The 16,763-nt window shown below is 35.5% G+C and overlaps 2 protein-coding genes across 2 annotated transcripts in view; one reads left to right on the forward strand and one right to left on the reverse strand.

Annotated features, from left to right (window-relative positions):
- Window positions 1-490: 490 nt before the first annotated feature.
- Window positions 491-1,696, reverse strand: LOC132902315 (uncharacterized). The gene has a single exon (XM_060946878.1). The coding sequence runs from the start codon at window positions 1,694-1,696 to the stop codon at window positions 491-493; it is 1,206 nt and encodes a 401-aa protein (XP_060802861.1).
- Window positions 1,697-9,269: 7,573 nt separating this feature from the next.
- The window catches only part of LOC106142428 (uncharacterized), a 41,564-nt gene continuing 34,070 nt past the window's right edge, over window positions 9,270-16,763 (forward strand). The window contains exon 1 of the mRNA XM_013344176.2: window positions 9,270-9,347. The gene's annotated coding sequence lies outside the window, so the exon portion shown is untranslated. The remainder of the gene's footprint in view (window positions 9,348-16,763) is intronic.

The raw sequence follows: 16,763 nt of genomic DNA on the forward strand, positions 1-16,763 counted from the left end.
ATAATAAAATTGTTCATGAGGATGAGCATTATAATCTCCCAGCATATAGGCACAGTCTACGCTACAGCTATCTATTAAAGCACTTACCGCACTTAGAACATCCGTAAAATCCGCCAGGTTATTCGTCTCATCCGTGGGCATATAGACACTAAGCACTAAAAATGACTTTTCTTTGATCACTATTTTAATAGCACACACACGCGGATTATTGCACTGTATAACGACCACATTGTCAAAAATACTTCGGTTCCAGAGTAGAGCAACGCCCCCGTATGGTCGGCCCCGTAACGGGCCCGCCGATGAATCGATCGCAGATACTCCAGTACAGCTAAACTCACTACTTATTGTGCTCAGTAAGGGCAATTCTTCAGTGAGAAGCCATGTTTCTTGTAAAGCGACTATCTGATGTGACTTACACAGATCACGAACATTATCGATCGAGCGTTTTACATTTTTACAATTAAAAGACACAAATTTATATGTATCCATATTAATGTTTTAATTGGCCGACTTCTTTATCAGAAGTTACATTCTTGCGTTTCAATTTGAAATTGACAAAACGACGAAAGATTATTCCTTCTGGCCATATCTTTTCATTAAGAAACAACGATAGTTTGTTACGAGGAACAAAGAATTTGTAGGCGTTGTAATCACATTGACGCTTAATGGATATCTTTTCCAGTGTTATTGTTTCCTGCGTCATCTTACTGACATATCTCACAATATCCGATGGACACGTATCTTTGTGTACATTGGTTATAAAAACCGGAACTTTTCGTTCCGCCGCTCGAAACATTTCGCCAGTCTCAACTACGACGGTGCCAGATTTGCCTTCGACACGATTTTTAGACTTTTTCTTCTTTTTCTCAACAGTCCACTCCTTATTTTTATTCGCGGCTACCTGGGCGTAAGTTTCATTTTTAGTCAACAAAACGCGGTCGCCGGTCAGCTGTTCACTAGGCAGTTCGATGTGCTGAGCGTGTGAGTCATCATCGTTCAACTCGTCATTCCGAATAGATAACGGTTTCACGGCCGATTCTTTTGTATCGCGCGGCGCACAGCTACTACCCTCCAACTGTTTTGTGTTGATGCTTCGATAATGCAAACTGTAATCGTTGGAACAGCTGGGATTGTCATCGTCATCATTAACAATAGAATCCTCGAAAAGGGACAAACCAATCGGTCCGCTATCACGATAAGCTCCTCTCTTCATGTTTATTTTTGCGGTTGAGAATGGTGGCGAAATAGTTTTAGAACTAAATTCTTTTCTCATAGATTCAAGCTGCTCGACGGTTACGTAGGAAGTCTGCATTTGCTTAATTTCAGCTTGTAACACAGCCATATCTTTCATAAGTTTACAGACGTCCAAGTGATCGAGAGTTATGGGTGGTAGCTTCTCCAAATCACGGGCTACAAAAACAGGCAACATATCTGGTTCGGTTACCTTCAAGAAATGTAGCATATCGTAAATCAATCGGTCTTCTTTTCCTTTTCCCTTCCGCGCAATTTTCCGAAGATTTGACGGTACAGATTCAAACAGCAAAGAATGCGAAGTTTGAATATCTTCACTCGAAAATGTTCCTGTACAAATTCTGACCAAGGTCTCTTCATCAGCGCTAGACAGCTTGGCCCTCAGATAGGCCAACAGCTCGTCTATAACCACATTACAGCTAGCACACTTCACTGAACACGACATTTTTGCGAGACGCAATTTCGCATCCGGAAAACACGCACGGCACGGGAGTCTGCGCGCGCGCGACTGATGAAAGGGCGAATACGCTAGCGGGTGAAATTTCTCGCGCTTCGTAAAAAAAAACTCTTGTTTGCACACGTCGCCCAAAAGTGAAATGTCACTCAAAAGAGACTTTGTTTACATACTTTGCACAGAACGTGGTGTGTATTGTATTATGTTTTCATGAGAATATGATGTTTTGCAAGTGGGCCACTTGCAAAACATCAAATTTTATTAATTTTATATCAGTAAATGATTAGCGATTAAAAAAAAAAAAAAAGAATCGCTTGTAAATATAATGGTGAATGTAACTGTCACAGAAAAATTTTGAAATTTCTCTTTTACATACATCAAATCACGCCTCTTGCTCGGAGAGATATGTGCCCTCACGTCCCGCCTGATATTGGCAGTCTGCCAGCGATCCACAGGTGACGGTTACCTAATAGTTTTACCTGAACTAATTTCGTAAAAGCAAAGAGTAAAAAATAGTTTCCGATTTGCGTGTTCGTTTTGTGTAAAATTATTAAAAGATGTTTTTTTTTTAAAATGTCAATTACAATAATGAAGTAGTTACTATTAAAATAGCTTAATCTTTATGCTATGATGACCTAGATGCGAAGAAAAATAGAGTGCTTCTCCAACTGCTTCATTTTCCAAGCAGATTGTAAAATAACTCAAAGAAAAGGCATTCTTCTTAATCTTGTACTCGCAACAACCTGTCTTTACATATCATAAGGCCATCAAACATAACGTGGCTTGTGAAATCTTATTAAATCGTAATATGTTTATGTATGTATGTTTTCAAAATATTTCGAAGATAAAGATGAAGATTTTTTTAAGACTCAAACATGATTGTCCATTTACAATGCGCAATTTAAATATAGAAAAACAACTTATAAAATGAAATAAATTACATTTAAGCACCTCAAAGAATTATTAGTTTTAAAATAAATATTAGTTTCCTAATCATAAAAAAAAATTTGTTCTCACTTTGAGATTGTCAAAAAAGATTTTGCCTTCAAAGTTTTTCACACTAATCTCGGAACCTTAATTAATTACCACCTCTTTGTTACAATCAGAACCTTAGTGGTATAACACGCTTTTCCTTTGTTTTGTGGTTTTGTTCATGAGTCTAAGATTAATTTGATTAGCGATCGTGATTAAAATTTGCATGCAAATTGCAGTAGGTATGCATGCACACAAAGATTTTCTGCTTAAAAGCTTTTAAAGTTTATTCAACAAAGTTGACTTAAGAAACTTAAAGGTGGGTTTAAGCTTCTCTGATTTATGCGAAGTAATTTATATTTAAAATTGCGTAGTGATTACTTTAATAGCAAATAGCAAAGTAAATAGATATTACAAAAGCAGTATAATCTGATTTCTCAATTTGTTCAGCCTTCAGGCGTCTTATTAATCATTCTACTGATAAGTATTGATTTATTTACAGTTTACAGACTAGGAGCTCAAGTTGGATTACACTTCTTAAGGAGACTGTTGGCTCTGCCTACCCTGTAAGTGATAATGACCTAACTATATGAACGAATGAATGAATTCTAGGTAGGATACTGAGATTGTTGCACATAATAAAAATAAAACAGAGGTGTATCCTTTGTTATAAAATCGAGACCGAGCATAGAATTGATTTTGTCGCATTTTATAGCGAACCTAGTTTAACGTGCGTGTGCATCGTTTTCTCCCTAGTTAAGTGTAAACGAGTTAAGTTAAAAGTCGATAGTTTGGAGATTGGAGAGCTTCGGAGAGCTGCACTGATGACCTATCGCCCTTGAGTGCGATACTCTAATTTCGTATTCTCCTGATACAACACACAATAGCTTCGAGACAAAATTGAATAAAGTCGTGTTCGTTGTTAAAATTATCCTAGTTTTTGATATGCATAAATCAAGTTTTATAAGACGACATACAATGTAAGATCTCCGTTGGTAGTTCGTTTTACGATTATTCGCGCTGGCGGTCGAACCGAAGTAGTTATAATAAAGTAGAATCAAGCGAAGATTTCTAGCAATTTCTTCTCATATCCCCTGAGTTCCCTGCCAGACTGCAATAAAAATAAACGTGCGGATTCATTGAGTTTCCACAACTTCGATATATTTATAATGCATCTGTCGGTAAGTACATCATCTGGATAGTGATTGATCGATTCCTTCACTGTTTATAAGTAATGATTTTTACGAAGTAGAGGAAGAGGACATAATAACATGGTGACTTAAGTATTTATTAATTATAAAGCTTAAGGGGTTCAGAATTATCAACACATATTAACAGCCCAAACCGCTGAGCCTTATTATTTGAAATTTGGCATATGGGTTTCTTTTGTGGTCTTGGGGTATACTAAAAGAGGATTTCCCGAGGGAACGGACAAAACGGTATGGTGGGTGAATCTGCAGGCTCACTTTAGTAAAGCCACTGTAGATTGGTTTGGAAAGTTACGACTATTGTAGTTAAACTTGCTCACCAAATTCCAAAGTCACCTTGTTTCATCTTTCTCAGCACATTCCTTACGTTGTGATAAGACTCCATTCAAATCATATAAATAGTTAGTTCCAAGGCTGTGTTTACAAATAGGACAAAGTAGTGTTTCAAACAAACATGGACTTTCAGACGCGGGTGACACTGCGGCGGAAATACGTTTGTTCCTCGAAGGTACTTAAATGCATACGAGTACAATGTCAGTAAGTTGTTATATTAGTATAATACATTAGATATTAATGCGAAAAATCTGAATTTTCTATAAACGCTGGCAAGATCTATTCACAAAACCAAAATTACCCACAGTGAAACTGTTTCTGATTCAATTCATTAATATCGCCTTATTACAATTCGGTGCCAACTTGCAAACTTCCCCTTTTGTGCCAAACTTGGCGTACGCATTAATCTTTTTGGTGTGATTACGTCTTTACGTTTTATCTCTCAGTCATCACCGATTTACGGGAATGTTACAGGTTATACTATATTCGTTCCGACTCGGGAATTTATTTTTTGCAATCTTCCGCTCGAGCTAATGGATGAGCACTCGAGAAAAAATCTAATTTACTTGGCGATTGCTGCCTTTGTGAGCGTATACATTTCGCAGATGATTAATCAATCATTGAGAAGTATTTTATGTAACAAAGCTAAAAGTTTGCATGTTGAGGAATATTCTTGCTAACGCCTCTTTAACGGATAAAGTTCAGGAATTCAAGCTCTGAAATTTACGGGAATTGAAATTTGAAAGACGTCTGAAACAGCCTGAGCCTAGAAAAATAAAGTTGTGCTATGATAGCTTTTCCCCCATTTTATACATATCAGTTATAAAATTAATTTTATTTTATATTAGACTTACTAATAAATTACTTTTTGCTTTATAAAATTTGATGATGATGCTGTGGTGATATTGGTGTGACAGTGGTGACATTGTTGTTCTAGAAAATCGTTTCGGTATTCGCAGACAAAATGTAGTTCGCAATAAGTTATCCTCTAGGGATAGCCTTGAAGTTTTAAATCACTTTAGGAAATAAAGGTCGCCGGTTAACCCTGTTTATGTCAGTTTGAACGGGAAAAACTTCGTTGTCATTGTGATATTTTGTGTAATAAATCATTTTACAATAAATGAAAAAGTAAATTTTGAACATTGTACTTACTCCATTATCCTCCTGGGGTCAGATTTTTTTTCTAAAATGATAGAATGTGAGGGAAGATATGCCATAGGGTCTTCATGTTATCATTAGGTATATATTTAGGAATGTGTGTCAGGTATAATATAGGAACGACTCCCGTCTGCATATAATCATAATCATCGGAAAAGGTTTTTTACGATGTATTTTCTTACAGTGAGATAGTGCGTATGTATTCACTCCTCTTTAATGAGTTAAAGTTGTTAAATAGTAAGTTGGTAGGTAGGTAGGTAGTAATAGTAAGCAAGGGAGCTTCTATCCTTAAAAAATATAACCACTCGCAAAGAATAAGCCCATATGTTTTCACAATATAAATTTCGCAGCCACAATGAGTGGCGGCGCGAAGGCCTATAATAATAAAACTAAACGAGATGAATGCTTGTGATTTTGGAGATCCTAAGAACATAGTAGAGCCTACTGAACCTCATAAAACATTTTCATGGCGCCACAGAGTACTCGTTCAGTTTTATTTGTAACGGCCGGAAGCTCGTAAACTCTTACCTTACTTAACAGGCAAATCTGATTTGCGAACACGACTTTAGAAATTCGATTATGGTAAATACGGACAGACCGCCTTTAGCATCTTATTCACGTACCAAACGTACCAGTGATTGTTAAGGTCAAACTGATATTACATTTTCATACATTGTATTATTATTTCGCAACTGTATTAAAACATATTTTTTTCTATGAATCTTTGAATTACCTAAGCTATGAACGCTCAACAAAAGTTTCCACGCTAATCTGGTAGCGAAGCTACTTGCCTTCCAGCGCAGACTGTAAAAGTCAATCAAGGAAAAGCCTTATGAATTCGGGATACTTCTTTTAGGCGATGGGATAGTGACATGTTTCTATCTCTGAATCTTAATTCTACTCGTATCATTATGCTAATCAGTTTAATGTGTGTCGTTCTATGAGTCTTGCTGTTTACTTGGGAATAAATACTTGATATATATGTATGTGTGAGTCAATAGGTTATAAAGTTTTGATATATTACGAAGACCGAAATAATAAAAATCTATCGAACCGAATACAAGTATATATCAAATATTTTTACATGAAGTTAATTCTGATGTTGATTGAAGTGAATATTTCGGGTCGCGTCGGGAGTAAATATTTGACTTTTGTAAGTAGGTACTTACTGTGAGATTACATTTTATCAAAGGAAATTAAGCCTATGCTTGGAGAGAGGTCTTACGAGTTGGTTGAATATTCGATGATAACTTGCGTATCTTGATCGATCTCCTTTGAATTTGGAATACAAATGAAGAGAATCTGGCAAAGAGCTGTGATATTCAGACTAGTTTTCAGCAATTTCCACGAATTCGAATTTCCACGAGTATTTAGGTAGGGTACTGAGATTGTTGCACATGATCAAACAGAGGTGTATCTTTTGTTGTAAATTCGTAGAAATGTTGAAAAGGATACATACATACATATAATCACCCTCTGCGGGGTAGACAGAGGCAACAGTCATGAAAAATCTGATAGGCTACATTCAACTGTTTGGCCTAATGATAGAGTTGAAATTAAAATAGTGACAGGTTGCTAGCCCGTCGCCTAAAAGAAAATTCCCAAGTTTATAGGCCTACAAGGTTATAGGAAAGAGATGGAGTGGTCCTATTCTTTTTCTATTGGTGTTGAAAAGGAACGAGCTTAAACCCACTACTTTCCGCAAACCCTCTTTTTATCGCGGGAATTTTTAAAGAAATATTTTTTCTTTCGGAAATTTATTGCTAAAGGTACTTAATTATAGATAAAATTGTTATTCTGAACATAGATTCATAGGTCAAATCAATCCTACTGGGACCATGTACCAATATCTGTTTAATTGCTAACCGATGCTTCATCGGTAGTGGAAAATTTCGCTAGCAACTGGATGTGTTACCAAGATCCAATATGTGTGAGTTACCTTTAAAGTTTGCAAAGGTGTCATAGGTGCACCAGGGCTCTTCTCCAGAGAAGTGAGGAATATGAGATTGATTGTTCTATTTTGCCGGAGACTATTCAACCACGAGGTAGAAACACGAAAGTTTTCTATTTCTATTCCATTATAAATCAACCGCAGAACTCTCTCGATATCCGCTGGTTTATTGAAATTGTCCGGTAGTTCAATATGAGCACGTCTGATATTGCATCCTGGATAGCGTTTGCGCCCCAGTTTTATTATAAACAGTAGTTACCTGCATTTCAGATGCAAGCTTTATTCTGCACGTTGGCTCGTGAGCTGCGCTTTGGGTGAGTTAGCAATTGGGGTGAGGATCTATTTTCGTATGCAGAGATATTATTTAATGGAATACGCACGCGGCACAGATATTTGCGTGAAATCTAGACCAAATAAGAACCTACGTAAAATTCAATGGCAAATAAATTAAAGGCAGTGCCGTGTGGTTCTCGGCACCAATACAAAAAGAATAGGACCACTCCATCTCTTTCCCATGGATGTCGTAAATGGCGACTAAGGGATACGCTAACAAACTTGGGGTTCTTTTTTAGGCGATGGGCTAGCAACCTGTCACTATTTAAATCTAAATTCTATCATTAAGCCAAAAAACTGGACGTGGCCATTCAGTCTTTCCAAGACTGTCGGCTCTGTCTGTCCCGCAAGGGATATAGACGTGACCATATGTATATATGTATATGTAAAATTCAAAATCTCTAGACGCAGGCTTGTGATATATAATTCTGCCGGTCAACAAGTTCTGTTGGGTGACCTTCATGGTTCGCCATATTGTATTAGTGGCAGTGACACGTGTATAAATGGCGTCGGGGTCGGTACTCGGCACTCGTAGACTACGATTAGGGGGCTTGGTATCGACATACAGAACGATTTGTCACTATTTACTGTCGCTGAATATAATTGAAATGAACCGTTCTTAATTACCTCCATGGATGAAGATTTGTGATCGCTTAATATCCTTTGTGGGCAATCTACTAAAGCAAGTACAAGTATACCTTGTACCTAATACAAGATAATTGCAATTATTTCTACTTTACTTATATCTTACTAATTTATTACCTTATCTTCTAATTAAGCACGCTAGTAAGCATGGGAAATAAAAAAATCTTTCCTCATAATATAACGCAATTCAGGCAAATACTTTTAGTAGGTTTGATTTTGCTTGAATAACGACAATCTCTTTCCTTTTGTAAACTCGGTATATATTTCAAAAAGTAAAATTCAACTTCTAAAACTTTTAATAAAGCAGACAGGATAAATATTGAATCTAATTTTAAAACCGGTAAATTAACAAAGATTAGAAAGAAATAATATTCGGAGTTTTACATCCCCGAGGGGATTCATTTCAGGTAGACAGCCGCCCGTGAAAACTACGTGAAATCATCACGGTTCACTTCAATCCTGTCGGAAACACGCATTTACGAAGACTACAAAGATTATTCAAAGGTGACATACAAATATAGTCTTTACGGGGTAGACAGACACAAAAGTCTCGTAAGCCATGTTTAGTTGGATGACTTATAAGGGAATTGAGATTAAGATGTGTGACAGTTCGACAGCCAGTCGCCTAAACGAAGAATCCCAAGTTTAAAACCTTTCCTTTGATTGACTATTACAATATGCACGGGAAGACAAACACTAAGTTTTTTATTCCTTTGCAGACCAGCATAGAAGCTTCATAGTTACAGTGTAGTAAAATTTTAATAAACGCACTGTATTCTCGTTAAAAATAAGTTGTCTTTGGCAGGCACGATGTTAGTGCTGTGTTTACATGAGTTCTTTATGCAAATAGCTATTATTTTCATTATAATATCAACTTGTATATACAAAAGTTGACGTCACTCGGTTAGTTTTTTTCTGTTATATAGCCAAGTTTTCACGGCATATTAGGTGGTAGGTACGTAGGTACATATAAAGTGGTAGGTTATTCACGTGCTATTTTAATAGACCCGAGTTTTAAAGTGAAAATCTGGATATGGAGCAGGTAAGAGTAGTCCTTACTTAACAAGCGTTCAATAGTACATTATATTTTTTGAGAAACAAATTGATGGAAATTATGTACTTATTACTCTAATGACGAGGAATATTTTCAATCAAACTTCTTCAAGAGCTTATTTGTTAATCAGTGTCAAGTTTTTATCTGTCTTTATCGATGCCACAGAAAAATTAACTCTTCAAGTAGGGCCCCGTCTTGCTCGGGTAAGAGCTGTGGATGCTTAGTTAGCCCGTACTGGGGACTTTTTGAGACCACAACACTAGATCCGGTCTTGTAATACTCTTTAATCTTTAATACCTACTCATGTTTTTTTATGTTCATGACCATAAACATTAGTAGAATATTCGTAAATAACAATATAAATTTTGAAAAAAAAATACAGCACTTATGACGGTTACCGCCTAAAAGTCCTAATAAAATTATTCTTACGTAGTTGTTACAAATTGGTTGTCTGAATCTTGAATTGTAAAATAAGATAAGAACTATGTGAACACAAAAACTATGTAATGGAAATTTATTCGCATGGTAATCAGGCGGACCAGGCCCTGTATGTTTGTGTTCGCAGGCAATCTATCAAAACTTACCCTCTAAATTATACAGTCTTAAGGTTTACCCTGAAGGTATATTAAATTAATAGCACTTTGTGTTTTGCAACATCATTATTTTAAATGAACCCAAAATAAAGTACGTAATGTAATTTTCAAAAAGTTTGATTAAAGTATTTTGCATGTTAGACACTTAAGCCTAACGTGTTGTAATTAACGTAAATGAGTGTCTCCTTTGAAATTAAGAATGTCACGTTAAGCGTGTGATTGCGTTAATCCCAGTTGTGACTTCACTTTTCTAGACTAGGGGTCCGCTGATAACCACGACCCATGGTTCTGGAAGTCAGTTCTTTTGAGAAATCATTTTATTAGCGGGTTACCGACGCTAATTAATTATAAGAAAGTGATTTTAGGGTCCATGTCGTTTTTGCTGATCTTTCTGCGTAGATTTTAAAAATAAGTCAAGGGAGAGGCTAATAATCTTTTAGGCGATGGGCTAGCAACTTCTCATTATTTGAATCTCAATTCCATCATTAAGTCACGCAACTGAACGTGGCCTTTCAGACTTTTCAGTACTTCTTAGGGTTAGTTTACACACTCTGAGACGAGAAACAATATGACGATTTGCAAAGAGCTACTCAAAATTTTACTATATCTAATACACGAAAAGATACACATTTAGTTATGTTCTTACTGCGATTATCAGGATTCGGGGATTTCACTTAAGCTAACCTTTACTTTTCTTATATACTGATTTTTTTAAATCCTTTATAGTAAAATAAGCAATACTTAATGAAATGTAAACAGTTCAAGAGCCAGAGAGAAGTCATAGCCTCTATTTCTATTCATTGAAACGACTGATATTAAATTAATATTTCAGGAACGAGGGTCTCAGCTCTACAGTATGAAGCGCTTTATTCATAAACCATTTAAATACGGGTAATACTGACGATGAATATATTTTACGTTATATTGGCCGTTTGCTTAATTAGGTTTATTAACGCAATAAGAAAACTGCCGTGTGGTGCCCGATACCAATATAGAAAAGAATAGAACCACTACATCTTTCTCCCGTGGATGGCGTAAAAGGCGGCTAAGAGGCTCATAAATTTGGGATTCTTCTTTTAGGCGACGGGCTAGCAACCTGTCTCTATTTGAATCTCAATTCTAGCACTTAACCTTACAGCTGAACGTGGCCTTTCAGTATTTTCAAGACTGAAGGCTATGTCTACCCCACTAGGGATATAGACTAGGCCTATAGACAAGGGAAGAAAAAAAACTGGTTCATTTAATGACAGCACAACACATTTTCTTGAAAATCAGTGTCGTAAAGATTTGACTTAAATGTTGGTACTAAAATTTCGGGTAGTTTCATTGATTCCCTAGTGTCAAAACACCTGGGTGGCTCAAACTCACCGTTTAACTGCATTAGAATATTATATATTGCTTTGTTTCTTTTAGCTATATAAGCCTATATTGCGTGTCGCGTTATCTCTAAGGTAGCGATTCAGTGGTGATGTATGCAAACAGTTAGCTATCTGCGTACGGATTGCCCAAGGGATTATCTCAAGTCATAAATTGTATAATGCATTTGGGATGGAGCCAAGGGATTTCTTCATTAGTCCACTATCATAAGTTGTGAGATGAAATGCGATATGTAGTTTTAGTTTTAGGCATATTACTGGCTTTAAACTATTAAAAGCGAAAAATTTTGCGCCGCCAACAAAAACGACGAATTAAATGCCACCTACAAAAGAATATGGGTTTTTTGCAAATCCTACGGGAACTTTAAGATTTACTAGAATGAAAGGTAGGTACCTTATTTCCTTCTCCAGACTTAATTATAGAATCGCAAAATTTAACGATAATGTATTAAGAGACAACAAATAAGATCTTATATCGTACTATGCCAATAGAAGACACAAAATCAATATTTCGTAATATATGGTAGATACTTATGCATTTATTTATATACAACTATAATCTAGGAACAAATTCAACTAGAACTTAGAATAGTAAAAACTAAGTACATGGGCATTACTTATTTCTAAACAAATTTCTTCCAGTAGGCCCATGGCTGGAAAATACCTAAAGGCATTGGCTTGTGTACATATTAAAAAGATATATAAATTACATAAACTTACTGATATTAATAAACCTTAACCTAAAAATAAAAAAATATTAACTTATAACGAAAAATATCAAATAGGTAAATAAACCTACACGTAGGTACTACAATACAAATAGTGTTAGACAGGTAGTGGTCTCTAACTCCTCATTTACTTTACGTACGTGTGTCTGGCGGTAAACAATTTTATAGTCTGACTGCCCAATGTAGTTGCTATTTTAGTACATCGGAAAATTATCTCATTCCTCAACCAATATAAACTTGCTCATACAATTTTCACGACAGATTTAGTGCTACGCTCCCAATCGCATAACAAAGCATAATAACAGACACACAAAGGGTTGATGGTTTAATACAGGATTTGCGATAAACATTGTACGAGTATTTCTCGGATTGGAACGCATTTGTATCTGTCATTCACAAACTAATAAATCTCTCGCCATTCTATTAAGGTTTCGTGATAATTTAAATGGGTGCAGTGTGAAATATAGAAGCCCAAGTCAGGTCGAAAAGACATGCCAATCTATTCAGTTTTACGTAAGGCGACACTTACATTGCAAGTCTAGAGCGCCTTCGATTGAACCTCTGTATACGTAGGTATATATATTATTCCCTCTTTAATTGTACATAAAATATATTCAGTATCGTTCTGTAAATACTTGAAATAGTTTTGTAGTAAACATGAGGTTTAACAAAGGTTTTATATAAATTCAAGAAAGATAACGAACCTAACGAACGTACTTGTTAGGAAATACCGAGTTCAATTTACAAATATATTGAAGGTGAAGTACTCGTAGATACAGTGAACATACAATCGAATAATTCCAGTTCACCAGTTACTTTACTTTAACTAAAGGTATAAGTAAGACAGTCGAATAACGAAATCACGTGTACAAATTGTTCTACCTTTGTCCATATATTGAGATTTTTTGCTGTGACGTGGGTTCAGTGTAACAAAGGTAGTGTGACAATGGAATTAAGATAAATGGGATTTCTGGTACCTTTTTACGGCTCAGTACGTTTAATGACAAGGAGAGCTCTGAGCTGGAGAACATAAGATGTACACAGAGTTTATTTATTGGCTTCAGATGTTATTTATAAAAAAAATACTATTAAAAACATAAACTTAATTAGAAGCAAAATTTAATAATTTAGAAAGTAAAAGTACTTAGTGAAATATTAATTCAGAAAACAAACTATGACAGCTATGAAACAAAATATATGATGAGTATAATGTGTTTTTCTCTAGTTCGGCGAGACGCGAGTAAAATGTTCGAATAAAGATACCTTTTTAAAAAAGATATAATATCTTACGTCCTTTTTAAGTACATAAACTGCTTGAAACCGCGCCCGTTGATGGATTTAACCCATGAATCAGAATGTAAACAGGGTTACGCTCTGCAATCACGATTTATTACGCTTTCGCTTGTCTACTTGGACGAAAATGTATCCTTTGAAATCGTGGAAACAAAGGACGCCCGACAGTTTTGAATTGAAGGCTTTAATTTGAATGAGATATACACACAAACCTTGTATAGTAACGTTGTGCTTTTCATCTATTACAGAATAAAGTTAATAACTGGGACAACCGACCGGCCCGTGTAGCATGGACTCAATATACATAAGCGATAGTTAATTATTTAGAATTTTCCTATTCTGATACTATGGCAATAAACATCTTTTCATTAGCGATGACCTCCAAAATCAATAATGCCCTAACTGACTGCATAAGAAATGAAGCTCATTTTATTATAAAAACTTATTTATTAAAACTTACAACTTCTTTTGACCGTCAATTTATAACTTCGAACCACACTAGGTATAAAATATCTCAAACATAAAGTTTATTAAATTTTTAATAAATTTCTTGTATTAAACATGGTCACTTATAAAAAATTGCGTGGTGCAGCGCAATGTACTACTTTATTTAACCTTCCTCAAGTCATTACGAAGGTCTTTCTCACGTATAATAAGAAAGTTTATTTTCTTTTCAGACGAGAGTGCGAGTAAAACGCAGGAAAAGTATATGAGCTATGGGCCTTTCTATTCTGACGTACATTGTACGTCAGAATAGAAAGGCCCATACGTCGTACAAGTAAAATGAAATTAATCCTAAGGATATCGCGTAAAAGGCGATTAAAGGAATGGTAAATAAACTTAGTATTCTTCTTGTACGCGATGGGCTAGCAAGCTGTTACTACTAATTTCCCAATTTCATCAATTATAACTTTATGTAGTATTTTTTGTTTGTTACTACGTCAAACTTTATCTAAATAACCAATCTTCTCGAAATAAGAAAGACCTTTATGGCATAACCTAACACTATTAGGATTTTTATTCCATCATTACGCCATAAAGCTGAACGTGGCCTAACAGTAATTTCAAGAAGAATCTCTCCTCCTTCCATAGATTCAGATCAAACATATTAAAGAACAAACACGACAAAACAAGGCTTCTAACCAAAGAAAATAGTCCTTTCTTTTGGCTGTTACATTAGCACCTATGGGTTCCGTTTTTATCGACGGAGTATCTATGTATCTAGATATCAAAATACAACATTAAGGTAATCCTATAAATTGACTTAGATCAGGCATTAGCCTGTTGGTAATCTGTTTGTGATGGGAGTAAATTTAAGGGCGTTTGATTAATAAATGATCAAAGCACCAGATGTATACTTATAATTACGTTACGTTTCCCAACGCGGGCCAATATTTGCACTTTCCAGATTATAACTGTATTGCTCCGAATTATTTTATTTGTCATTGTTTGTTTAATAAATTTTATTTATTTATTCTCAACTCGGGTTAACGACGACTTAAGGTTCATTTTCTATTCACAATGAAGTCAGGTCAAGAAATGGGCGCGGTCGTATCCAGATAACTTATTATACAAAGAGAGATTTGTTTCAAAGTAATTTCTGCTCAATTTCATGTATAACTTGTACAAATACGAGAGGGACCCTAAATTTACGTCTTTATACTCGGACCCAATGTCATAAAGTTACTTTTCATCACTTCTATCTGATTTCGGAGCTAGGTTTTTTATCACGGCGAATAAATTGAGTTCTTCAATTGGATCGAATCAATTTTCTGAATGAGCATTTCATTGGCCTGTGTGGCACAGGGGTAGTGCGATTGTCTGTGACAACGGAGGTCCCGGGTTCGAATCCCGGCCAAGGCATGATGAAAGCGTACTTTCTTTGCTTGTTCTCGGTCTTGGATATTTTATTATATAAGTATTTATTATAAAATATAGTATTTAGCACAATTGCTTTTAAAACCGATTATAATTCTGAATTGAAGTAATGTGCATAACATGCACATTACTTCAATTCCACACACACATTGTATCAAGAGTGGTAACAGAACTTTGAGTCAACACAGTAGGTATGAAATCTTTTAAGTCTTATTTTATAATTCCGCAACATACAGGTTTATAGAATGAAACGTAGAAAATAAGACTAAATGTTTATAAGAAATTTAAGTGAGTGCAAGATTCGTTTTGTTCGTCTTTTCCTCAATTATGTTATAGTCTTATAAGGGTTGACTTTAATAACCTATAAATATTTTCATGTGTTTAATGCAAGTACTTACATACATACATACATACATATACATATGGTCACGTCTATATCCCTTCCGGGGTAGACAGAGCCAATAGTCCCGAAAAGACATACATACAATCACGCCTTTTTTCCTGAGGGGTAGGCAGTATGATGACATACTTGTTACATGCATACTTCTTTCGCTTCATCCACATTCATAATTCTCTTCATGTAAGCTCAGCGATTTCGGGTACTCTTGACCTGACCTTTTGCCAACAGGTACTACAAAAATATGTTGCGATCCTGATAAAACATTCTCAAACAATCCTCTTGCGGCCTAAATATTTCAACTAGGTTAAAGTTGTTAAACGGGGGATACCTGACATTCTTCTATTTATAGGAAGTATATCTTCACTTAACATTGGCGAAACCTTCTTTGGCGAACTAGGAAGATTAAGATTATGTTCTATAATCTTCCTAGTTCACCAAAGAAACGACACATTGCCAAAAAAATCATAGCATGTAAAGTATTTTTTTGGATTCGGCTGCCTGTTCGATTCCATTCTTGTTATTTCTGAAGAAGTAGATGTTAGTAGAGAATGTTTCAATTTTATTTGGTATTAATTGGAGAGCACTTCTTTCTATACGTCTCAGAAGGCTCTTAAGTACAAATGTATAGATGTACTTTTTATAAGGACCACTGGCGTTTTGGAGATTGACTTCTTTATCCTGTACAGAGGCAATAGTCTCGCGAAGACTGAAAGGTCACGTTCAGCTGTATGGCTAAATATTGGAATTGACAATTCAAATAGTGAATCGTCTAAAAGAAGAATCACAAGTTTATAAGCCTATTTTATTTCGATCTTACCACGAAGTATAAATTGAAGGAGCATATACCTATTTATTGCTTCAAATTATGTGGCTCCAGTGTTCCAGCAAAGTACTACCAGTATAGAGTAAAACATCACCTTTTTACAAACAACTAAATTAAGTCAGGTTTTTTAACCGCAGCCGGCCAAAATGAACGTTGTACGGCGCTCAATATGAGGAGCCGAGAAACTAGTGAATGAAGGATGAATTAATATATTTTTTATTGGCTGCTCTCGAGGATCATGAAGATAATAAATTTATATTGAGGTTAGGGTGTGGTGCAAGATTTTCGCAAATAAAAGTTTTTTTTTTTGCAT

This window comes from Amyelois transitella, chromosome 12, assembly GCF_032362555.1.
Source record: "Amyelois transitella isolate CPQ chromosome 12, ilAmyTran1.1, whole genome shotgun sequence".
In the NCBI taxonomy this organism is placed as follows: domain Eukaryota; kingdom Metazoa; phylum Arthropoda; class Insecta; order Lepidoptera; family Pyralidae; genus Amyelois; species Amyelois transitella.